The sequence below is a fragment of the Meles meles genome, chromosome 6, assembly GCF_922984935.1.
Source record: "Meles meles chromosome 6, mMelMel3.1 paternal haplotype, whole genome shotgun sequence".
NCBI lineage: Eukaryota > Metazoa > Chordata > Mammalia > Carnivora > Mustelidae > Meles > Meles meles.
In genome coordinates, this window is record NC_060071.1 from 64,923,143 (window position 1) to 64,938,180 (window position 15,038).

General features: G+C 44.5%; 1 protein-coding gene across 2 annotated transcripts in view; it reads left to right on the forward strand.

Moving 5' to 3' along the window:
* The first annotated feature begins 20 nt into the window (after positions 1-20).
* Positions 21-15,038, forward strand: part of NUSAP1 (nucleolar and spindle associated protein 1) — a 31,953-nt gene continuing 16,935 nt past the window's right edge. Inside the window, exons 1-4 of one of the 2 annotated variants that reach the window (XM_046009382.1) lie at positions 21-198; positions 5,857-5,925; positions 11,038-11,211; positions 11,940-12,093. In XM_046009382.1, the coding sequence (XP_045865338.1) occupies positions 94-198; positions 5,857-5,925; positions 11,038-11,211; positions 11,940-12,093 (502 nt within the window). In that variant the 5' untranslated portion in view covers positions 21-93. The remainder of the gene's footprint in view (positions 199-5,856; positions 5,926-11,037; positions 11,212-11,939; positions 12,094-15,038) is intronic. The other variant, XM_046009383.1, reaches the window with a different exon arrangement.

Here is a 15,038-nt window from a genome sequence, read left to right on the forward strand (position 1 = left end):
ATAAAATTCGGTTTCGGTAACGCTTAGAGTGGCGCCAGAGTTTTGAACTGCGCTGCTGAAGGTGGAGTACGAGTATTCACTGTGGTCGCCTGGATGCAGCTCGCCGGGGCCATGCCCTCCCTTGAGGAGCTGGACTCCTTCAAGTACAGCGACCTTCAGAACCTAGCCAAGAATCTGGGCCTCCGGGCTAACCTGAGGGTACGGAGCCGGTAGCGGGTGGGGTTGTGTGAGCTGCTTCAGGTAGGCATGGTGGGAAGGGACCGAACGGGTACCCCGGGACTGAGCCTCCTGTTCCTCCAACTACGCAAAACGGAGAGGGGACCATAGTATTCACCTTATTTTGAGGCTGATTTTTCGGGGGGTTCACATAGGCCTTGACTTCAAAAGGATTTGTTCGGTTTGGTGTTATTGGAAGTACTCTGGAATTAATTTAGGAAATGCACGCCCGGAAAACTCAGGGATGCTGTGTCTAATTCAGGTCGTTAGGCAGTCGCAGAAGTAATTGCTTTGGCTTCTGGGAAATTAGAAACAGTCACAACCTGTGAACTGTAAATGAGACCCAAATCTCCTAATACTTTACAGGAGGACCTGGAAGAAAGGATGACTTTTAGAGGACCATCTCGTGGATAAATTTTTATAACTCAGGCCTGATCTAGAATGATCGTTCTTTTGTGATTACCGTTGCGGTAATGTTCTGTTTGCTGACTTTGGTCCTTTGGCCTCAGATTCCCTTCTTTCTCGGTCGTCTTTATTTGCATTAATAATTTCCAACTGCTCTTCAGAGTCCAACAGAAGTTTCACTGACTTGACACTTCATGTCCTCCACTTCAGTCCCTTGGCCACAGGTCCACCCTAGAAATGCCAGGATACTGTGCTTTTAAAGCTGTTTAATGTCGGGTACTTTCTTTGAGCATTTGTAGGCTTTCATCTTACACTGTGGTTATTTGCATATTACATTATCCTCTCCACTATATGTTAAGTTCCTTGAAAAAAAAATCTCAGCCACACTCCTTGTAAGGTCTTTACAACACTAAGTGCAATATATGGGAGATGCTGAATCGTTATTTTCAATCACTTATTGGCAGTACTAGAATAATGCCCCAAATAGTGGCAAGAGAGTTACAGTGGAGGCTTCCTCTGTTCAGAGCTCTTGGTAACATTAAGGCCTTGCATGGAGCAACTGGGTGGCTCCGTGGGTTAAGCCTTGGGCTCAGGTCATGATCTTGTGGTCCTGGGATCAAGCCCCGCATCGGGCTCCCTGCTCAGGAGGGAGCCTGCCTCTCCCTCTCTCTCTGCCTGCCTCTCTGCCTACTTGTGATCTCTATCAAATAAATAAATAAACATTAAGGCCCTACAACCATTTGGGTCTCTGAAGAGTCATTGCAACAGAGATCTTTTTCTAAAAGCCCCACATGTCGTTCGTTCTCTTGAGGCACCTGATCTGGGTTAGCCAATTTATCCCGTTTTCAGAGTGGAATAGTGAAGTATTTCTGGTCACTACAGACCCCATTACCTACCTACCACACAGTATCTGGCACACAGTGGGTGTCAATAAAGACTTTTTGAGAGGTACCTATTTTCCAGAAAAAGGTGACCATATAAGGCTTTATTATAAGCGGCTATAGAAAGACGGTTTTGAGACAATTGAAGAAAATTAAACTTGAACTAGTTATTAAGTGAAGGTATTGTGGGCTCCCTGCTCATCAGGGAGTGTGCTTCTCCCTCTTCCTCTGCTACTCGCCCCTGCTTGTGATCTTTTCTCTGTCAAATAAAATCTTAAATAAATAAAAGTATTGTTCATTTTGTTGGGTATAATAATAGTGTTGCATTTATGCCCCCCCTCCCTTTTTTCTGTACCCAACCAGCTGACCCTGCCTGGAGAAAATCACCTAAGCTTGTTGACTGAACTTATATTTAAACTTATATTTATGACCATGAATCAAAATGAGCACTTGATCCCCATATGCTTCCTTGGTGGTCATTAACTTTCCCATTTTTGAACACAATAAAGTGCTGTCTTCTCACATTGGCTCCCTTCCCTCACTTGATGACTTTTCCTCATAGGTCATTGGAAAAATAGATGGAGTCAGTGGAGAGTTACTTCACTTTCCACCATGAAACCCTCAGTCCATCCGCCAGCTGTCCCATTGTACTTTATGTTCTTCTGAGGGCAGCCTAGCCATTTGTGCCAGGGATCCTTGTTCCCGCTTCCAGGGCTTGCGCACCTGCACTTAGCTCCTCCCCTATATCAATTTCTCCTGCTCAGCTGGCTCAGTTCCCTAAAGGATGCTATCAAGTCTTAATAGTCCTCATCTTAGGGGTGCCTGGGTGGCTCAGTGGCTTAAAGCCTCTACCTTCGGCTCAGGCCATGATTCCAGGGTCCTGGGATCGAGCTCCGCATCGGGCTCTCTGCTCAGTGGGGAGCCTGCTCCCTCCTCTTTCTCTGCCTGCCTCTGCCTACTTGTGATCTGTGTTTGTCAAATAAATAAATAAAATATTTTTTTAAAAAGTCCCCATCTTAAAAAAAAAACAAAAACAAAAAAACCTCTCCTGACCACTTGTCCTTCATCTTCTGCTCAATTTCTCTGTTCTTTTCCACTGAAACGGCTCTTACCAAGGCCACAAGGCTTTGCATCTTCCAAAGCTTGTGATACATCTCTGTCCAACCCTGCTATTTGGCAGGTTTGAATCTTCCTTATTTGCTTAAACCACTTTCACTCCTGAAATCTGACCTCTGCTGACCATCACCAGTGCTGCAGACCTAGGCCACAGCCTGTCTGTGGTTCTCCAGCCTCTACTCTTGCCTCCGGGTAGTTATTCTCTTGTAATCAAGGCAATATTTGAAACGTTGAATGCGCCACTGTTTCTGCTCGGTGTCCCCCCCCCCCCATTGACTTGCCTCACACCTAAAATAAAATCCAGACTCCTAAAAATGTAATGTGAGAAGCTGGGTTTGATCCTGATTTGAAGGGGAATTTTTTAAAAAAGAAAACAGCTAAAAATTGAGGCAATTGAGGAAATTTGATTGAGGGCTACATATCAGGATTTTAGGAAATTAATATATTTCCTTAGTATGATAACGTATTAGAGGTTATGTAAGAAAACAACCTCTTGTTCTTGGGAGATGAAGCTGATGTATTTAGTGGGAAGGTATCATGTTGGCTGGAACTTAATTTCAAATAAGTTGGCAAGAAATACGTTACTATAGAGCAACTATGAGACTGTGTTAATGATTGCTAAATCTAGGTGGGGAGGATAAAAGTGTTTATTATACTATTTCAACTTTCCTATGGACTTGACATTTTTTTAAAGGTTTTTTGTTTGTTTTAATTTGAGACAGAGCATGAACAGGGGAGAGAGGCAGAGGGGGGAGGGAAAATCAGACTCCCCACTGAGCAGGGAGCCCGAAGCAGCATCCATCACCACGCTCCACGACACTGGCTTTCTTCTGTCCTTATAATTCACCAGCCCACCTCAGGCCTTGGTGCACCCTCTACTTGGAATGCTCTTTCCCACATCTTGGCCTGCTGCTTCTTCGTGTTCACATCTCCATTGAAAAGTCACCACCTCTGAGAGGCCTTTCCTGACCCTCCTAACTCAGGGAGCACCCTCCTCCAGTCCCCAGGTTAATTTTCTGGTAGCCCCTGATATCCTTTTTTTTTTTTTTTTAAGATTTTATTTACTTGACAGAAAGATCACAAGTAGGCAGAGAGGCAGGCAGAGAGAGAGAGGGAAGCAGGCTCCCTGCTGAGCAGAGAGCCCGATGTGGGACTCGATCCCAGGACCCTGAGATCATGACCTGAGTCGAAGGCAGTGGCTTAACCCACTGAGCCACCCAGGCGTCCCAATATCCTATCATTTTTTGAGCTTCATTAATAGGCAAGCCCATCATGGGAGGTTCCTAGAGAGTGGAGACCTTGTGTTTTTGGCTCATCACTGTTTCTCCTGTGCCTGGAACCATGTGTAGTGTGATCAGTGCTTGTTGACCTGCTGATCCTAACACCTGTACCTCTTGCTTGGCCCTCATGAACCTCACCCACAGCATTGAACCTGATAAATGGTCTCACCTGGCTCTGCCACAGGCACCTTTCATCATTGTCACGTGTCTGATGAGGTTTTTGTAGTATTTTAAGTCTGGAAACCTGTACAATATAGAGCCTATGATTAACATTACTGTTTGGTCTACGTAAAAATGTGCTATCATCTTACGTGAAAGATTCTTAAAACCAAACAAAAGACAAAATGCAGAGGGGGTGGTAGAAAGCTGTTGGTGATAGAGAAGATTATGACCGTGGTAATGGTTTCACGGGTATATATTTATCACCAAACACATGCCATTGTGTATATTAGATGTCTGTAGCTGTTTGTAGGTTAATCATACCTCAGTGAAGTGGTTGGTGGAAAAAATGATTGAAGAACCAAGAGTGCCTGAATTCTCCCCTACCAATGACCCCCTTCACGGAGAAGGCCCCAAGAGACATTCAAGGAGCAACAGCAGTAGAAAATAAAAACCACTTTATTACTAGCTGGCATGGTGCCTGAGACCTTGACGCAGGGCATACTGGTAAACCACCTGGGGGATGGACTTCACACCCTAAGCACAGCCTCTCCTGTCCCCTAACACCCCAAACCAAATCCGGATCCCTGCTGTTCTCTCCTGGACACCTGGTCAAAGATAAATGGTATGAGCTGTGGTGGCTAGGCTCACAATGAGAAGGAAATATCTGGTTCCCAGCTTCCTGAGTGGAAGAGGAGGAAAAGACAACCCAATCAATATGCTTGACCTTTCAAAAGCCCAAGAAACTAATCAATCAGATTAGTATTTCTCAGGAAGGAAAGGTTTCTCAGGGTGAGAAGAGAAACTAGGAGTCCCTTTCCCCAGGGACCTGGAACCATCCTCCCACTACACCCTACCCTCAAGCTTGCCTGTGTTTGGAATTCCTGGTCTGAGAGATCCCCCCCATGTTACATCAGCTGCCCAAGCCAGGAGCTGGGTGTAATACAGTTTCACTGTTCCTCAATCCCTGTCTTCGTACTGACTTTACTTCCTAAAAAGGTTTTGAATCTGCTCTTATTGCCTTAGTCCTGCTCTAGCTCAGGCCATAGTCCTTCCTGGTTTCCTCTCCTGGCCTCCCAGCTGCTTTGCTGGCTTCTGCCTTTCTGCCATCCAGTGCATCCTGCACGTGGTCCTGTTGGAGTGATCATTCTGAGTAATGCAGAACTGGTCATTGTCTGGCACTGCTAGACTCTTCCAACACTGCCCTTTGCGGGTAAAGCTCCTACGCTTAACAGGCTTACAAGGCCTGGCAGGATCATACCCTGCCCGCTTTCTCCAGTGTCTTCCCTCCCCTTCCCTGAGCAGCTCCATGTTCCAGCCACACTGAACTTGAGTTCCCCAAACTCCACCCTCCTTCTTTCCTTCCCAGGCAATTTACCCCTTCCCTGTGGCCACCACTGTGCCGTTTATCCTTCAGACCTCAGCAGCTGCAAACATCATGTCTTCATCTTAGAACTGGTGTGTCCAGTTACCTGCTCAGGTCTATCCCGGCTGTCTAGACCTTGGCCGAACCCGGCTGTCTTGTGCACAACACCCTGGGTATCCTCATGTTGGCGCTTAGCCCAGGGTATCTGTTGTCATTTCCTCTTAACCTGTCTCACTTCCCCATTCTTCTGTGAAAACTGGGTCTTGGTCCAACTCTTTCTTGGTCATCTTCTATTCTGGAGCCTGCCCAGAGGACATTTGAGGAATAGTAGAACAGGAGAATAATTATCCTCAAAAACGGGAAAGTTAATAACCTATCTTTTTTGCTTACTTGTTTTTTGGCCCTACTGATAAAGTCTTGAACTCTCCTGCAGGCAGACAAGTTATTAAAAGCCTTGAAAGCCCACCTTAAACATGAGACAAAAAAAGAAAATGAGAATCAGGTAAGTAATATATATATTTTTACCACCTATTAAATACTAAGACAATTATACTTAATGAGCAGTAAACACAACCAGTGATGACATGCTATTTATCCCCAAAGAGATCATTTTAAGTAATAATAAATCCTTTGATAATAACTATTTGCTATAAGAAAAAAAAAACTGCCTAGTAGTGAGTAACCTGCTGAATAAGATGTTCTCATAAAAAATGCAAAGGTGGGGCGCCTGGGTGGCTCAGTGGGTTAAGCCGCTGCCTTCGGCTCAGGTCATGATCTCAGGGTTCTGGGATCGAGTCCCGCATCGGGCTCTCTGCTCCGCAGGGAGCCTGCTTCCCTCTCTCTCTCTCTGCCTGCCTCTCTGCCTACTTGTGATCTCTGTCAAATAAATTAAAAAAAAAAAAAAAAATGCAAAGGTTATGAATTACTAGTTGCCAAACCTTACAAGAGCTAGCTTGGTATGAGCAAGGAAGGAACAGGATTTGAGCCCAAAAAATCCACGTTAAGTAGCAGTTCTGTCATTTCTTTTTATGTGATCTTGGAAAACTGAAATGCCTTTATTCTTAGTTTTCTATTCTTTACAATGGAGACAGTACCTGCTCTACTGAATTGAATGTTACGAAAACGAAATGAGATAGGGCCTGTGAGAGTGGTTTGTGGTGCTCCGGAAACCAGAGTGGTGGGAGAGGGGCTGTCATGGCTGCCTCAGGTTTTGACAGGGCCTGCCCTAGTCCACAGATGCTGGGTTAGGGTGAGGAATCTAAACTTGAAAGAGAGGAAAATCCAGAAAGGCCTTAAGGCCCTGTGCTTTGAAGAGCATTCATTATCTATCTGGAAATGGAGATAAGTATAAATATGAATTGAGAATCTAGCTACCACTTCCCCCTGTCTTTATCATCTTTATATTCCAAGTTATAAACATTTAAAACTGCTAATACTCAAAATTCTTTTGGGGTGCTTGGGTGGCTCAGTCAGTTGAGCATCCAGCTCTTGATCTGAGCTCAGGTCTTCATCCCAGGGTCATGTTTCCAAGCCCTGCATTGGGCTTCATGCTGGGTGTGGAGCCTACTTAAAAAATAAACATAAGTAAAAATAAAAAATGTACAGCAAAATTCTTGTGATTCCAGGTTTACTTAACTTAAAATAGACAACAAAAAAGGATCAATTTTGAATTCTAGCTTTAAGATTTTACATCAACTAAATCTCCATCTCTTTATATATAACTCTCTTAATGATTAAGAATACATAACTAAGGGGCGCCTGGGTGGCTCAGTGGATTAAGACCTCTGCCTTCGGCTCAGGTTATGATCCTAGGGTCCTGGGTTCTAGTCCCGCATCTGGCTCTCTGCTCAGTGGGGAGCCTGCTTCCCTTCCTCTCTCTGTCTCTCTGCCTACTTGTGATCTCTGTCTCTCAGATAAATAAATAAAATCTTAAAAAAAAAAAAAGTGAGCTTAAAGGTTTATTTATTTTTAGGGAGAAACGTGTGTATAAGCGTGTGCAGGGGGTGAGTTAGAGATCAGGAAAGAGAATCCTTAAGCAGATTCCCCAATAAGCAGCACTCAGTCTCAGGGCCCCGGAGATTGTGACCTGAGCTGAAATCAAGAGCCGGCCGCTCAAATAACTGAGCCATCCAAGTGCCCCTCAATAGTGAGCTTAGATGAGAAGACCAACACAAAAGAGTTGGTTTTTCTAAAGCTGCAGGGGGAGTCAACACAGCCCAAGTGCACAGCAAAGAGATCATTGATGCTACCAATGACAGATGTGTAAACTTCCAGACCCCCCCCAAATCCTCCCATAGGGGATGCACAGGTGTTGGTCCTATCTGAGTGAGTGGGACATCACACCTTATGGAAGTCTTATTCTTGCACTGCGGATCAGCCTTAACTGTAGGAGTTGGAGCAGCTTGGTATGTGGGTTCGTCTGGCTGTGTTCCAAGGACTGCCTTGTCTGAACCAGGCATCCTACGTCAGTCTCGGAGTTAGGCAAGTCTGTTACAGGAGCATCACGGTGCATTGGGAATGAACACCTCCCTGATCACTGTCCGCCTCCCAGACTACCTTGTGTTTAAGGTGCATGGGATTAAAACTAGCTATGTCCAGGACTGTGCTAACAGACATCTAAACAGGACAGTTCTGGACCTGTCCTGCCCTCTGTTAATAGGGAGTCCCTGCGGAAGAGCTAAATAAGCACTTTAAAATTATCCCTGTAGTCCAACGGTACGAGTAACCTGAGGGTGTTGCTTGTATAGTGGAAGCAGCTTCTTTTTCTTCACCATGCCTCTCCAGGGAGTTGGGAGGCAGGATCCAGATAGCATCTTTCTCCTCTCCTGTATCCCCACCTTTGAACTGATGTCTTCACCTGTCACTTGCAATGAATTCACAGGTGCAGCTCGGTGTGCGGTACCACGCTCTTCTGTTCCTTAGCTCCTGTACCTTTCCTTGCCATTCTTCATCCTAGACCTTGCATCACTTGCAACTGTGTCACTTCTGCAATATTTTACCTCTGTCTAAAATCTGCTGTTCTGCTCTCTAGGCCTCCTTATTCTTGGACTTCCACATTTATTTTATGTTGTGGTTCTTATTACAGGATATATGGGTGAATCATTTGAGGAGATTTTTACAAATAGTGGTAGATAGAACTCATTATACTCCAGGCCCACTCAGTCAGCTCCCAGAGGGTGGGGTCCAGGCAGCCCCATGCAGTGGAGTAAAAATAGAATACAAAGCACTCTACCCACCACCACCGTACGCAGAGCACCAGGTGTCAGGACCAGGTAGAATATTGGAAGGCTTCTCTGCAAGGAAATATGATGGCATCAAGCTCCGGCTTCTGTCTTCTGGCATTCAGTGGTTCCCTTGCATAACAGCCTCCTCCTCGAGTAAGGACCCTAGTGGATCAGGTCCTGCCAGATAAGTCTGTGCCACACATCCAAGCCTCTGATGAAGTCTGCCTTGTTTTTTTTGAAATAGGATAGACAGCCAACAGTAGCCAGACATTTGAGGGGAAGGCTGCAGTGGGAGAGAGCTGAAGATAAATAAAAAGAGGATCCTAAAGGAGACCCAGATGACCCAGAAAACAAACAAAAAGCTCTAAGAAAAAAAAGCCTTTCAAGAACTAAATGATTTATCAACTAGAATCAGCTACACAGACACGGCACAGATGATTCAATTAAGGTTATATAACAAGCTATAAATGTTAACAAGTTAGAGAATAGATGATATTGAGTGAAAAAAGGAGGACAAGAGGTGAAGGGAAGTATAAGGATTCTGTACTTAGATTTTACAGGAGGCTTTGTGTAGGCGTGGGACAAGATATCAAGGTTTCAGAGTCCTTAGGGGGGAGCAAAGGTAATAGAGTGAAGGGGTACATTGCTCTCGGGAGGAAGATGGGAGAGGAGTTTGGGACCAGTAAGCTAAACTGTAGCCCATGATAGGCACTGAAAACAGCTGTTGCAGCCACAAAGGCATAGGCACCCCCGACCCCCACCCCAGCAAACCCCGCGTGATCCGTAAGTGACCACCTAAAGCGAAGGAAGCCCTAGAAATGAGAGGGCTGGGGTGGAGAAGCAACTGCTTTCCATTAGAATCCCTTCAGTACTTCTTTATTTTTTTTTTAGCTGCAGGTGTATTTCAGATCAGCTCCTGATTAGAATTTAGTGTAAAAACAAAAACACCAGAAGGAAATCAAACCTCTCCTTTATACTGTGTAGGTAAGAGAATGTGCTGAAGACAGGCCTTCCTCATACACATGATCATTTCTCACTTTTTTTCCTAGTGCTTCCATAGTTTCATTTTTACATTTAAATCTTTTACCCAGGGCCAGCTGGGTGACTCAGTCGGTTGGTTAAGCATCTGCCTTTGGCCCAAGTCATGATTTTCTCTGGTTCCTGGGATCAAGCCCCACATTGGGCTCCCTGCTTAGCAAGGAGCCTGCTTCTCCCTCTGCCTCTCTTCCTGCTCATGATCTTTCTGTATCTGAAGTGAATAAATAAAATCTTAAAAACAAACAAACAAAAAAAAAAACTTTGACCCATCCAGATTGCATTTGTGTGTAAAAAAACAATCAAGTTTCATTTCCCTCCCCCTACCAAAAAGATAAGCAGAGTTAATTTTCTCTGCATCATGTGTTGAATCATGAATCTAGTCTCCCCCCCCATCATTATAAAGTGCAACTGTTATCAAACAATGTGTTCTTACATAAGCAAGTCTATTTGGGATAATCTGATCCTTGTACCACTCTGTTCTAATAATGGAGCTGTTTTAGTTTCTGTTAGTACAAGTGTCATTCTTACCTTACTCCCTTATTCTGGCCTTGGACAAGTTACTTTTGTCTCTCTAAGCCTCAATTTGCCTCTCTGAACTGGGGATAATGTTACTGCATATCTTATAGGCTTTAGGAATAAGTGAGATAACCCATGTAAATATCCCAATGAAGTTGTGATATTAGCTGTAATTATTGGAACATACTGCCTAGTACTCTGCTTTGTGTATATTCAAAAGAAAATTAATGCTAATTTGCTTACTTACTCATATTAAGAAAACTTTGAATTCTTTCCTTGCCTAGTTTTTAAGCTGGAGTTAAAGTGTGATCGTTTTTTCTTTTTAAGATTTTATTTTTGGGGGCACCTGGGTGGCTCAGTCATTAAGCGTTTGCTTTGGCTCGGGTCATGATCCTGGGATCCTGGGATCAAGTCCTGCATCGGGCTCCCTGCTCAGCAGGAAGCCTGCTTCTCCCTCTCCTCCTGCTTGTGTTCCCTCTCTCATTGTCTCTCTGTCAAATAAATAAAATCTTAAAAAAAAAAAAAAACAACTTTGTCAGAGAGAAAGAGCACAAGCAGGGAGAGTGGCAGGCAGAAGGAGAAGCAGGCTCCCCACTGAGCAGGGAGCCCAACGCAGGACTCAATCTCAGGACCCTGGGATCATGACCTGATCCGAAGGCAGATGCCTAACCTACTGAGCCACCCAGGTGTCCCTGATTGTTTCTTTCCAAAAGCTCTCAAATTCGTGTCTTGGCCTATACTTTAGTACAAGAGCGTTTTAAAATTACCTTTTGAAAATACGTTTTCTATTCAGTTTAAATTCTGATTCTTCCTGAACACTGTAACTCTAAAAATAGGACATGGTAGATGAATGTCTTTCTTTCCACGATGGAAGTCAGACCTCTGCATCGTCCTGTGAGGAGGCTGAGCTGCAGAGCTGTGGCCTGGAACAAACTGAGAGGGAGCCGCTTGATCAAGGCACCAAAACCAGGAGAAGGTGCAGGACAGTCCTCAGGAACCCTGACACCCAGGTGAATGGACGTGTGCAAATTCTGACCACCACCTGTGCCAAAATTGGTATATTCTTGGGAAACTTTCTCTTTGAATTTCCTTATGATACCAAACGGTTGTAAACTCTGTGTGCTGTGAGCTCCGTGAAAGCACAGACCCAAGTCTAGACGGGTCGTCATACCCTGGGTGCTGGCACGTGGGTAGTACTCACTGAGGAGTAAGCATGAATCCAATATGGGTTGAGTAATATGAAAGTGAGGGAAGTGCTCCCCTAAGTGAGGGCTGGTAAGAAGGAAAGAGAAACCAACATTAGTAGTATGCTGTTTTTTTGTGTTTTTTTTTTTTAACTGGCCTCAGACCTAGTGATCACTCTTCTGTTGGTCATTCAGCAGAATGGTCCTGGGATTAGCCAGAGCCTTCCCTCAGTTACTTGGAGAAGACTCTGATTTTACTTTTTATCCTCTCATTCAAATGTAACTTTACAGGACATAGTCCTAATTTTTATTTTCTAGCCCCATAGAGTCCCTCAGCCATTAGACTATCCATTTACTCCTAGGAGAGCTTATCTTGCCATTTAAGCTTTTCAGTGGGCTTTAGTAGGTCCTCTTCCCAGCTCTGCCACTCAGAAATCCAATTCTCTCCTACTTTTCTTCCTTTAGCCCCTTTCCAATGTGGGTGCCGATCTTTGGAAGGCAATGGTGACTTTTCATCATTTAAATCCTTTCTTCCCTTTTAATATTTGTGGCAGGATCATTCAGAGATAAAAGTAAGTGATCACACTGAATTCCAGAATCAAGAGAAGCAGGAACACCAGGATCTCAGAACTGTTGCAGAAGTGCCTTCACCACCAGATGAGAGCCAGGGAGAGGAGAATGCCGTTTCCTCAGGAAAAAGAAGAAATGGTATGCCAAATGAGGAAAACCAAAACGAAAGCCTGAGATTCCAGGGGTACCCCTGTGCATTCATTTCCTAGGACTACCCTAACAAAGTACCCCAAACCAGACGCTTTGTCCTCAGGTCCTGTCAGGGTCGCTGAAGGTGAAGACTTGCACATACTGTTCTGAAGAACACAATTCAAACCAGAACGTGATGCTGTAAAACTAAGTGTTCTGCAGTGACAGCAGAAGTGAAAACTAAACACAGTCGACCATCAAGTCCTCTTCAGTACTATTGTGGAAAAACCAGGGTAATAGTGGTAGCTGGAAAGTTTAGGCAAGTTGATATCTATGCAGATAAAATGTGGGCTCTCCTCCTCCCCACCAGCTCCTTCAGACCTGTTCCAGACAGCAGTGCACAGTGCTGTATGCGTACCTGCTCCCCCACGACTGCTGAAGGGGAGCCACAGAGTCTCCTTTGGTGGGGGGGGGGGGGTGCTTTTATTTTGGTAAATGTATACTTTCCTTAATTTCTAACCTTCTAAAAACTTCTTCCCTAAACTGTGTCAACTAAAAGTTTGTTTCAAGGAGACAGAAACCCTGAGTTCCCCCAGACCCAACAGGACCGGGGGCTTCATGAGTTCCTTGCCCGGGAAACCTGCCCACTGCATGGTGTCTCATGTTCGCTTCTCCACAGCAGCCCTGTCTGTGCCCCAGGGCAGGGCCTGATGGAGGGGGAGAGAGAAGGCGACCCACTCCCATGGCCTCCATGCAGTGATGTGCAGAATTTCTAATGCTGACCCATTCTTCCTTCCCCAGAATTTGGACTGTCTTACTAAATGTCAACAGTTCCTGGAGGTAGAGCTGCTGATTCTGACTGAGACTGGGAGCCTGCAATTTTTTTTTAAAGATTTTATTTATTTATTTGATAGAGATCACAATAGGCACAGAGGCAGGCAGGGAGAGATGCTGAGCAGAGAGCCCGATGCGGGGCTTGATCCCAGAACCCTGGGATCGTGACCTGAGCCGAAGGCAGAAGCTTAGCCCACTGAGCCACCCAGGCGCCCCAAGCCTGCAATTTTTTAATCAACACCCTGGGGACTTAAGATGCATATGCTTCCTAAGCCCAGTTTAAAATCATGATTTAGAGCAAGATATAAAGAAATGTGACCAAGAGTCAGAAGTGGGGGTGGAATTACCAGCATCCACCCCATGTTTCGTCAGGGAAACTTAGCTGCAGGACCTGGTTTCAAGAGCATGGAGAAACGGGGGGACATATTAAGTTCCCCTAATGAAACACATGCTTAGGGAGAACAAAAATAAGATCACATAGTTTCTGGTAAGAGCTTTTTTTTTTGACTTTATGTTTTGCCATAATTTCAGAACAGTACCAAGTGTTGCTATGTTCTTGATCTCCAAAATGTTAACATTTTGCAGCGTTTCCTTTGGTCCTTCTCTATTTATATTTCTGTACACATATGCATCCATGTAGGTATTGTCTACATTTTGTTCCCTGAGAGTCAGATGCAGAAAAGTGTTCCTTTAGGCTTTAGGGGCACCTGCCTGGCTGGCTGAGTTGGTAGAACATGCAGCTCTTGATCTCAGGGTTGTGAGTTCAAGCCCCACATTGGGCTTAGAGGTTAAAATAAAACACAGGATTTTCTCATACAAGTGTACGGAATACAAAAAGCTCATTGGAAGGGGTTCATATTCCACGTATGCAGCTAACCTTTCAGAAACTACTATTGTTGAGCGCCTGGGTGGCTCAGTGGGTTGAGACTCTGTCTTTGGCTTGGGTCATGATCTCAGGGTCCTGGGATCGAGGCCTGCATCGGGCTCTCTGCTCAGTGGGGAGCCTGCTTCCCGCTCTCTCTCTGCCTCCCTCTGCCTACTTGTGATCTCTGTCAAATAAATAAATAAATAAAATCTTTGGGGGTGGGGGAAAAACTACTGTTTCTCAAGTGGTATTTAGCATTGTATCAGAAAAGACTACTCACTGTTCTCTGAAAAGGCTTAATATTACAGTACCCTCCCCTTTCAAACACCTGTTTGTGGCAAGATTTATTTTCATATGTACTTCAAACAAAAAAATATAGTGTATGCAAAAGCAGATAAGAAAATCTAGCTGTCTTTAAGTCAGACATTTGGTAAATGGTGAAAATATACCATCTTCTCACTATTTTTGTCTTAGAAATTTTAGCCATTTTTCATAAATGTTTTTGTTAACCTATTAAAAAGTACATTTTTTAGTGTATCAAATTTTTTAATGTTTTAATTGTAATATCTACTGGCACATACTGATAGAATACAAACAAAAATAGGGGGAGTCCTTTATAATTTCTAAGAGTCTAACACGATCCTGAGACTAGAAGTGCAGGAATTGCTACTCTGTTCTAGAGATGATGTCATTTAGGTTTCATGAGTTATCCTAGTCATGCCCATTAAAGCAAAGGAAAATCTTGGTCCTGGGATTTCGGTGTCATATCTCTTTAGTCTACTTTAATCTGGAACATTCTTCAGTCTTCCTTCGTCTTTGAGGATTTTTTTTTTTTTTTTTTGGATGTTTACATTTTTTAATACAGGCCAGTTTTGTTGGGTCCTTGGCCTTGGTTTGTCTAGTAAGTGCTGAGGGTTAGATTTAAACGTTTTTTTTTTTAAGATTTTATTTATTCATTTGACAGAGATCACAAGTAGGCAGAGAGGCAGGCAAAGAGAGGAGGAAGCAGACTCCCTGCTGAGCGGAGAGCCCAATGCGGGACTCCATCCCAGGACCCTGGGATCATGACCTGAGCCGAAGGCAGAGGCTTTAAGCCACCCAGGCGCCCCACTGAGGGTTAGATTTAGATGCTGGACGTGGGGCAGGATCCCACAGAGTAATCCTCAGTCACTGCTCCCAGAAGGCACAGGTGGTGGCTTGTTCACAGGCGATGACCTTAAGATGTTGCCCCTTTGTGAAGTGGCTTCCCCCCCCC